At 40.0% G+C, this 10,214-nt stretch overlaps 1 protein-coding gene across 1 annotated transcript in view; it reads left to right on the forward strand.

Moving 5' to 3' along the window:
• The first annotated feature begins 2,905 nt into the window (after positions 1 to 2,905).
• rbl1 (retinoblastoma-like 1 (p107)) overlaps positions 2,906 to 10,214 on the forward strand; it is a 16,859-nt gene continuing 9,550 nt past the window's right edge. Inside the window, exons 1-8 of the mRNA XM_037679696.1 lie at positions 2,906 to 3,180; positions 4,964 to 5,097; positions 5,820 to 6,023; positions 7,306 to 7,370; positions 7,608 to 7,736; positions 9,192 to 9,355; positions 9,450 to 9,514; positions 9,660 to 9,834. Of these exons, the coding sequence (XP_037535624.1) occupies positions 3,019 to 3,180; positions 4,964 to 5,097; positions 5,820 to 6,023; positions 7,306 to 7,370; positions 7,608 to 7,736; positions 9,192 to 9,355; positions 9,450 to 9,514; positions 9,660 to 9,834 (1,098 nt within the window). The 5' untranslated portion in view covers positions 2,906 to 3,018. The remainder of the gene's footprint in view (positions 3,181 to 4,963; positions 5,098 to 5,819; positions 6,024 to 7,305; positions 7,371 to 7,607; positions 7,737 to 9,191; positions 9,356 to 9,449; positions 9,515 to 9,659; positions 9,835 to 10,214) is intronic.

Raw genomic sequence — 10,214 nt, forward strand, 5'->3', positions numbered from 1 at the left:
GATTTAAAAACTGTGAGGGAGGGGGCCTGTCTAACGAGCAGAGGTAACTCATTCCAAAGTCTTGGTCCTGCTAGAGAGAAGGCCCCGTCACCTCTGCGCTTGAGACGGGTTCCTGGGACTGTTAGGAGCAACTGGTCTGCTGATCTGAGAGAACGTGGTGGGACATACGGCTGGAGCAGATCAGTAAGATAGGAGGGGGGCAGAGCTGTTTAGTGATTTATAGACATACAAGAGTATTTTGAATTTGATTCGAAGGTGAACCGGAAGCCAGTGTAGGGAGGCCAAAACAGGTGTAATGTGCTCTCTTTTGCTTGTGCTGGTCAAAAACCGGGCTGCTGCATTTTGGACCAGTTGGAGTCTATCTATGGAGGTCTGACTGATACCAAAAAGGAGTGAGTTGCAATAGTCGAGCCTGGATGTAATGAATGCATGAATTACTGTCTCCAGGTTATTTTTGGACAATATGGGCTTCAGCTTAGACAGTCGCCTCAGCTGGAAAAAGCAGGATTTAACAATCATATTTACATGATTGTTGAGTTTCAGAGAAGGGTCAAGTATCACTCCTAGATTAGTGACTCTTTGTTTCACTAACGGTGACAGAACGGATAGGTCGATGCAGTGGTTGGTGATTGTGTCATTGGGAGGAAACAGCATAACTTCAGATTTCTTCTCGTTGAAACTCAAGAAATTTAAAGCCATCCAATCTCTGATGTCAGCCAGGCAGTCCAGTAACGGTTGAATAGAGCGAGTACCGTTGAGTCTGAGGGGGAAGTAGATTTGGCAGTCGTCGGCGTAGAAATGAAAAGGTATGTTATCTTTCCTGAAAATAGCACCTAGTGGCAGCAGGTATAAAGAAAATAAAAGAGGACCAAGGATGGACCCTTGCGGTACCCCCCATTTAAGCACTGCCGAGGCTGAACTAAAATCTTTGATGGAGACACAAAAGGACCTGTCAGCGAGGTAAGATCTAAACCATTCGAGGGCTGACCCAGTGATGCCCACCCACTGCTCTAACCTCGCAATGAGGATCTCGTGGTCGATTGTATCAAAGGCAGATGTGAGGTCCAGTAAGACAAGGAGCACAGAATCACCAGCGTCTGTGAACAGGAGAATGTCGTTAAAAACCTTGAGTAGAGCAGTTTCAGTGCTGTGGAGAGGTTTAAAGCCAGACTGGAATAGCTCTAAGATGGCATTATCCTCTAGAAAGCATTTCAGCTGGGACTCCACAATTTTTTCCAGTAGTTTAGTGACAAATGGGAGTCTGGAGACAGGCCGGAAGTTGGACGTGACTGAGGGGTCAAGGCTAGGTTTTTTCAGGAGAGGTTGGACAGCAGCATGTTTAAAAGTTATTGGTACCACACCTGAGGCTAAGCTGTTGTTCACAATGCCAAGAACAGGAGGGCCCAGAACAGGAAGAAGCTCCTTAAGGAGTCGAGGGGGGACAACGTCAAAAGGGGAGCCAGATGGCTTCATGCCGCACATGACCTGCTCCAGGGAAGACAGAGAGATGGGCTCGAAGTGGTCCAGAACAGCAACACAATGAGATGGGATGGACGGATCATGAGCAGGTGGAGAAATGAGTGCCCGGGTGTTTGCAACTTTTTCAGAAAAGAAATGGAAGAAATGGAAAAGAAACCCCAGGACATCCTTGTAAAAGAGATTAATAATCTCAACAGATTTCTTTCTTGGTAAATTAAAGGCTTACATTTCATTCAACCTTTATTTACACAGGTTAGTCTCATTGAGTCACGAGGACTCATTTTCAAGAGAGACCTGTTTTTAACAAAGAACACAGTTGAGGTACAGACAACAATAAACAGCCATAAAATGCATATAAAATAAAAAGTAAATAAAAATAGTGATATAAAACAAAATAAAATAAAGCTATATTATGAAACAAGGTAAAAAATACTAAAAACAGGAACATGTCTGCATTGATTTTGTAATGAACTTAACAAATTAAAATAAAATAATACTTAAAATTTGATATACTGTAAATTAAGAATTTTTTGTAGTCGTGGTTAGTACCATTAATTTATTATAACGCTAAGATTCGTAACTGGCTGTAACTATCGTACCCACTCTATTCACTGGTTAACTGGACATCATTAACTTCACGCAGACTCTCTCACTGGTACATTTTCATCTTTAAATCACTTCTTGGTCTGCTGCCTTCATACATCTCCTCCTACATGTCTCTGCGTGAGTGCAGCTACAGCGTGCGCTCTCAGGACATTATTACCTGCAGTGTTCCCTCAGTGAGGACTGAACTAGGCAAAGGGACCTTCTCCTACTCCGCTCCTGTTTCTTGGAATATCTTACAGAAAGATCTGAAGCCCTTGACCTTTCTAAAGTATTTTAAACCTCTGTTAAGTTCCTGACAAAAGCCAATGCAGACATGGTCCTGTTTCTAGTACTCTACACAGCTGTTTTTTCGCTAATTTTCCTTTTAATTACCATTTTATTTTAATTTGTAAAAAAATATATATTATATGCATTCTTTGCAGGTCTCTCTTGTAAATAAATTCGCTTGGACTAACTTGTTTAAATAAAGGTTGAATGAATAACACTGCCCTCTAGAGGTCAATTCGTTAACTGCCACAACATATTTACTGTTATTATTAACCGGTTTTTCCTGAAACTAGCTCAGTTGTTTGGACCTTGAAATACCATTTCACTACCGGGAATATTATTTTAAATAGCTTCTATTTCGATTTTGACCATTTTTGACAAGCAGGAAGGCTAATACATGTCTGTGACGTTGAGCTGAACGAGACTGAAGGGGGTTGGGCGATTAGGTTTCCTGCCGACGCTTCCTTCCACTCTGATTGGCCAGAGTGGCAAAGTTTTCGCGCCAATGCGCTGCATTGTGGGAATTGTAGGCGGAAGTGTGACGCTCGTGCGGGGACGTTGTTTGTTGGTGTTTTGGGTGAAGACGGAGGCGCGTTGTGGTTCACATTAAACTCCGGGGAAGCGGGTGGATTTTAAAGTTAAGACCGTAGCCGGTAGTTGTCGCGAATGCGGGGCGAAGAGTCGTCGGATTCGGAGTCGGGGAGGATGGAGGAGAGCTCGGTCCGGAGGAGTTTGGAGACGTTGTGTCAGGAGCTGAACATGGACGAGCAGACAGCGACTGAAGCCATGGACAACTTCACTGCCATCTGGAACACTTACACCCTGGAGGTGAACGATGTTCTGAGCGGTTGCAGTTTATTACGCTGTTGTAAAGTTAATCATATTCACAGCTGAACTTGGCGCTGTCTGAGACACGAACACGGAGATTCGAGGGCTTCAGCTGTTCTCTAACCAGGAACTAAAAACGGAAGAAGAATTAAAACATTTACCTTCATTAGTTTTGTGTCCAGTCATCAAGATGTGTTTTCAGACAGCCAACTTTAGGTTCATGAGAAAGTGGTCACCGAGTCAAATATGTAAATAATCAAACAGAAGTACATTTTTTATGCAAAAATACACTAAAGTTAAATTACAGTGGAATCTAGACTCTCATTTACAAAGCAGCTTTATAATTATGTAATCTATTAGTAAGATAAAGTTGTATTTAAAGTGTACTGACATCTAAATTAACGGTATAAACATTTAAAATGGAGGGGAAATGTTCTTATCTGGGGGTTTAATGACAATATTTAAATGTTTTCTTTGTTCTGGTGCTTATTTTTGGAGAAAGTAGTATTTGTTGGTGTAATAGTACTACTACAAATAATAATAGTACTAATAATACTTTATTTTCTTGCTTATTTGATGCAAACATGGTTATAAATTTTTAATGAACAAAAAACAGCAATAAGATGCAGATCTAATCGTCTCAAAGAATAATAATTGTGCAGACAAAACATCTAAAATATATTTTTTAATCGATTGCTTGTTTACTTCGTTAATGAGCCTCAACAGTCTTTTTGTTTTAAGCTGAATGGAAATTGTTTGCTGTCATTACTAAAATAAAAACATACCTCAATTTAACCACAATTCATATTTAACTTTGTTGCTTCTTGTTTTGATTTTTTTGCACCAGCGTGACTGCAAAGTTAAAGTTTGATCCTTGAACGCTAAATTACTGTAAGACGAAGAGTTGATTTATAAAAAAAAAACAGAAAATCTCCAATATATAAATTAGTCTGTTGGCTTTGGAATAAATGTGAAATTAACATTTTAATTGCCTGTGTTACAGTAAGTTTGTCCAACTAATATCTGTAAATAAAGTTTATTAGCAGTTACTTAAATACAGTTTATTGTGTGTCAGCTCTCCCTGTTAAGAAAGTATTTGCAAACTTTTGACCTATTGATTTCTTCTTGAAGGGTCAAAGGTGCTCCACAGAAAAGAGAAGAGACAGCAGACTGTTAACACAAAGAAGTATAATAATTATCCGATTCAAACATTTAATCCTGGTCTTAACCTTTGATTAATATTTGCACCGTTTGTGCCAGACAGGTCCTTAGCGAGCAACATTACCATATTACTTACGGGTCATCTAGGCCGTTTGCATCAGCGCTTCGTGTGTTTTTGTCTTTTAAAGAACAAACAGTTGCACAGTTCAGTTTTTATTTCAGAACCGGCACATCATTGATTAGCCAACGTGACCAGGTTTGGTATTTGATGAGCTAATCTATTTTAGTGCATAGCTGTTTAGATTGGTTTGCTCATTACGTCATTTAAAATTTCAATATGAAGTAGGGTTTAGAACTGCAACTTTGAAGTATTTTTACTTGCAAAGTGTATTTTTTAATATATTGTCAAAAATGACAAAACCACCGTGCTGCTGCTCTTGTGTCAAAATGACCACGAGGCCTCTTAGTTTTAATTAGTCTTAGCTAAATATTTGCACATAGTTTGCAAATAAGCTTCATATTTGTTGGTGTCGCTATGAGTAGTGTTATATTGGAAGAGGTGTAACTTAGTTGTCGTTCATGCTGAGTGATGAAGGTTGTAATATGTTTTTAATGCCTGCAGGGAGAGGTGGTCCACTGGCTGGCCTGTTCGCTGTACGCCGCCTGCAGGAAGGGCTCCACTCCCACTGTGGGCAAAGGGCTGATGGAGGGAAACTGTGTCTCGCTCACCAGGATCCTCCGCTGCTCCAAACTCAGGTCAGGCACCGTCCCTCCTGCAGAGCCTGACTGTGCTGGTATCGCATCATGTAAACGCCACGCTCTCTCCCTTTGAGCTGTTGCAGCTACAAGGAACAAATGCAACAGAAAATTGCAAACTTTTTAACACGCTCTTGATGATTTATTGCAGATGTGAAAGACCTGCAGATATTATGCCATGTTGAACTCGACATTCTATCATTCTGCATCATTTGTTGACATTTGCTGGAACTGCTAACTCTTACTCTTGAGCTCGGGAGCTAGAACTCAGTTGTACACTATTTTCTGTGGTAATAAATCTACGTTCACCGTCTGTACCGCTCTCCAGCTGTTGGACAAATAGGGATGTGTTGCATTTGACAGATATTTTTACAGTTGCAGTGAGGGAGCAGGCGTTAGAGTGGCTCCTCAGACTAGATGGACCGTAATGGTCAGGGTAATCTGCATATGTATCTAGTTTAGCTCATCTTTATTCATTCAACCTTTATTTATACAGGTTAGTCTCATTGAGCCTCGAGGACTCATTTACAAGAGAGACCTGTTTTAAACAAAACACAGATGAACTACATATAAAAACAGATAAAATGGAAAAGTAAATAGAAGAAACGATATAAAGCTAAACAAAAAACAGCTACATTATAAAACAACCACACTCCTTGTTTCTTTGAATTGACAAAGCTCCTCGGATGAGAAGTGAATTTTGATGTTGCTGTTTCTTTCAGTCTGATCCAGTTCTTCTCGAAGATGAGGAAGTGGGCCGACATGTCGAACCTCTCGCAGGACTTCAGGCTGCGGATGGACCGTCTCGAACGAAACTTTGAAGTCTCCACCGTGATTTTTCGCAAGTTTGAGCCCATTTTCATGGACATGTTTCAGAATCCGCAGGGATGTGAGCCGCCACGGCAGCCGCGCAGCAGGAAGCACAGGTACGACACACACACTTATTTTTCTTACACTAAACTACGACTTACTAACTACTAGCGGTGGGAGTTTTAAACATCTTTTCGATGCGTCGTGAACGCCTCTAAATTCATTTTCAAATGTTGATTTTGTCAACATGAACTTGTGCCGCCACTTTAAAAGAGTTAGCTGAGGTGCCGTTAGAGCTTCTGTAGCTGAAACATGTTGCAGTGGAGTCTGGTGTTTTTAAATCTTTTTCAGCTTTCCTTCACTCAAACTGAAAATGTCCGTCTGTAAACGATAGCTGAAGTTACTATAACATGGCCGTGTTCAGTAATGACTTTGAAACGGTTGATTTGTGCATAGATTTTTAGTAATAACCACAATGCTAACGACATTAGCTTTTCTATGGCGTTTTTAATGTAAAGTTAGCATCTGTGCTAAGTGTTGTCAGCAGCTTCTGATTAATAGGGTTTTTTGGCGCTCTTTACTTGGCATGAAAATGTATAAATCCCTGTTTACTCTGTAAATAAGTGATAGCATTGTCAGCTTTTTTTTTATTCTTTGTATTTTAATTTCTCGATATTCTGATAAACATCCAAACAGCTGCCTCTTGGTGCTTATTCACGAACTTTATCATTGTGATGCATCAATGATTGTTTTATAATCACGTCCCAGCCCTCTGAATTGTAATCATGTTATGAGGTGGCTGAAATAATTTCCACCTCTTCTAACTAAGAAATATTCACGTTAACGATGAATGAATTTTGTTGCAGGCATTGACATTTATATCTGAGTTTAGTGTTCAGTAATCCAGTTACGTCAAATCCCAAGATCTTTAATTTCTTCTGCATCCAACAATGTAAAAGATTTAAGATTTTAAGATGTTTTAAAACGTTCCATGATGCTTATAACAGTTAAAAATGTACACAATTGTCTGTAACGTGTTTTTTTTTGGGAGGTACTATGCCAAATTGTATGAAATTTCAGTTTCTTTGCTGTTTCATTGGTTAACTGACTTATTTATTATTTATTACGTCTTAATGTAATACTTTCACAATGATAAAGATGTTTGTTCTTCGGTGGTATAACCCTCACGTTTTATTTCACGTGTTGTCAAAGAGCACATGTTTAAGAACTACTTGAGGGAATTCTAACCAAGTCTTTAAACTCGTCTTTTTTGTCTCACGTGGGTTGTTTTATCCCTGAGTTTAGTCTTTAATCACACAAATTATCCCTAAAGTGCAGGAGCAGTGCCTTCATTTCAAGTGTCACAGTAGTAAGACACATTCCTCTTTGACCCTGCAGGCGGCTGCCGTGCCACATCAGTGATGTGTTCAAGTTCTGTTGGACCCTGTTTGTCTACACTAAAGGTACCAAGAAATAAATCCTGCTGGCTCTGGGTTCTGTAGATCTTTGTAGGAATGCCTGATGGTGTTTGAATTTACATTTCAGATTTAATGACAGAAAGAATATCCCAAATTGTAGTTTATTAAATTTCCGAATGACGCAGTTCGACTTGTTTAAAGTGTGAATGTTTCTGTTCAGTGCCCTGAGAGGACTTCTGTTGTGACTTGGCGCTGTATAAATGAACTGGTTGTTCTGTGAAGGAAACTTTCGGATGATCGGCGACGACCTGGTGAACTCGTACCACCTGCTGCTCTGCTGTCTGGACCTGGTGTTCGGTAACGCTGTTCTGTGTGCAAACAGGAAGGACCTCATCAACCCTGCCTTCAGAGGTAGGGCCCTGAATATGCAAAACACATTTCAGCCTTGATTTATTTACAGTCATCGCCAAAAAAACGAGATCATCGTTTATTTAATTCATCTTCTAATTTATTTAATTTATCAAGAAATTCGCCGCTTCTTTATTTTTTCTCTTATTAACCGACTGTTTACTTGGGTTGTTTACTTGCCGGATGTGAGTTTTGTGGTGAAATTATATTTATCACTCTTATCCAAACTTGACTTGTGAGTATGTAGGTCAGTAGGAGGCAGAGTGGGGGTCAGGATTTTGTTCTGAATGACTAAATATTGAATTTATTCATGTCTGGACTGTAGGAATGCGCGATATATACGGTACACGGTAGACATTTAGCCTACGATAGAGATATGTATTCTACCGGCTAACCGCAGTAATGCTGTGTCTAATGTAAAATCAGAGTTGTCAGTTTAATCGTTACTTTTATTTTTTAGGTTAAAACTGTGCGTAAGTGGTGTTCAAGTCTTTTCTTCAAAAGCTAAGTAGCGAAGCTACAAGCTAACTACGGCTTGCCGTAGTGTTGCCGTATTCGGACGCATGCGCAAAACGCCGTGTTCCGTCTAAAGTTAAAGTAAGCGTTGGTCAGCTTTAGAGAAACCTGCTCTCTGATCTGTGAAAAGAACGCTGCGTTGTGTGATTTTACTGCGAGAACCTCTGGTCAAAGCCACAGAGGAAACTGGTCGCCATTTTGTGTCAGCTCTCCTTAAAGCGTAAGGAGACGTCCACTAGAGGGTTGGAGGGTGAAATGTTTCAGCTGCTGTTCATTTCTTAAGTGAGAAGACTGGAAACTGTTAAGAGTTAGCATATTCTTTTGTTTAAAACTACATTTGATATCTTTTGCACTACAAGAAAGAAGCTTAATACTTGATTTGTTTTTTATTTAAAAATTCTCTGGACCTAGTAGTGACGTTTTCTTAATTGAGATTAGTTTGTGATATAGCAGTTTTCAAAATAAATTTCATTCCTATTGCAAGTTTCATACCAAAAACATATTGTGATATATATCGTTATCGCCCCCCTTCTCAATACATATCGTGATATGAATTTTATGCCATATCGCACATCCCTACTGGACTGTGAAGTTTAGGATCAAACCAGTATGTGCATGGTTTCCTGCATGACGTGATAACTCTTGTTTGTTTTTCTCAGTCCAAATGTGTTTTATTGTCTGTTCAGTTTTGCCAGTTCAGTCGGCCTCATTCTTGTTTCAGCTTCTACTACTTGTGCTTAGAGTAGAAAGAGAAACAAGCTGCTATTTTACCAGCACCTCACATGAAAATTGACAGGATGACTGTTCAATAATTTTTCCTCGTTTTGTCACTCTGGCTGTTTATTACGTATCAGGATGTGTAGACCTACCGGTACTTAAAAAAAACTTGATAAAAATGTCTAAAACAAATTGCTGCATCTTTAGTTCTGTCTGTCTCCGCAGGTTTACCCCCCACGTATCGAGCTGACGGCCACGCGTCCTCAGACACGCCTCCTCCGTGCGTGCTGGAGAAGCTGTGCGAGCTGCACGATGGGCTGGTGGTGGAGGCCAAAGGCATCAAACAGCACTACTTCAAACCATACATACAGAAATTATTCCAGAAACTGGTGCAGACAGCTTTTTTTATATCAGTCAGCCCAGATTTAATTTAATTTAGCAGGAAATGTTTTTAACTCATTTTGTTCTTTTTGCATTTTTCAGATCCTGAAAGGAAACGAGGTGCTTTTGACTGAAATGTTGGATCCTCAGAACTTTATTGATAACAAGTAAGCAACAAAAACACGCAGATAAATAATAATTTTTAGACAAATTGTGTGCTGTAATATCTTTTGATGTCAAACTCTTTGTTATTTTTTAAATAATTGCATTAGTAACAGTATTTAGTGAGTATTCCTGTGTTCTTGTCCACAGTAAGGCCATAAACAGGGTGTACGAGGAGTATGTGCTGACAGTGGGAGACTTTGATGAGCGAGTGTTTCTGGGAGCCGATGCTGACGAGGAGATTGGAACGCCGAGGAAGGTTGTTCAGGAACGTGCTGCCAACCAAACGGCCGCTCACAACCAACTGCAACAGCACGTGGAGAAGGTACGAACACAAATGCACACCCAGGTTAGGTTCAGGTTTATTGTCATATGCAGATCAACACGAGGTCAACGATGCAATGAAGTGCTCAGGACAAGAAGAACCGTCACCACTCAAATAACAAAAAATACCAAAGCAAACAAAAATACAACAACAAGGCACCAAAAGTGAAAAAAAAATAAATCTACAGCAGCATGGTCCTGTTAGCAGTGTGGTCCTGTTAGCAGTGTGGTCCTGTTAGCATTATAATTCTGTTAGCAGCGTAGTCCTATTAGCAGAGTGGTTCTGTTGGCAGTATGGTACTGTTAGCAGTGTGGTCCTGTTAGCAGTATGGTCCTGTTAGCAGCGTGGTCCTATTAGCAGAGTGGTTCTGTTGGCAGTAT

Source organism: Nematolebias whitei, chromosome 7 (assembly GCF_014905685.2).
Source record: "Nematolebias whitei isolate Nwh7 chromosome 7, NemWhi1, whole genome shotgun sequence".
In the NCBI taxonomy this organism is placed as follows: domain Eukaryota; kingdom Metazoa; phylum Chordata; class Actinopteri; order Cyprinodontiformes; family Rivulidae; genus Nematolebias; species Nematolebias whitei.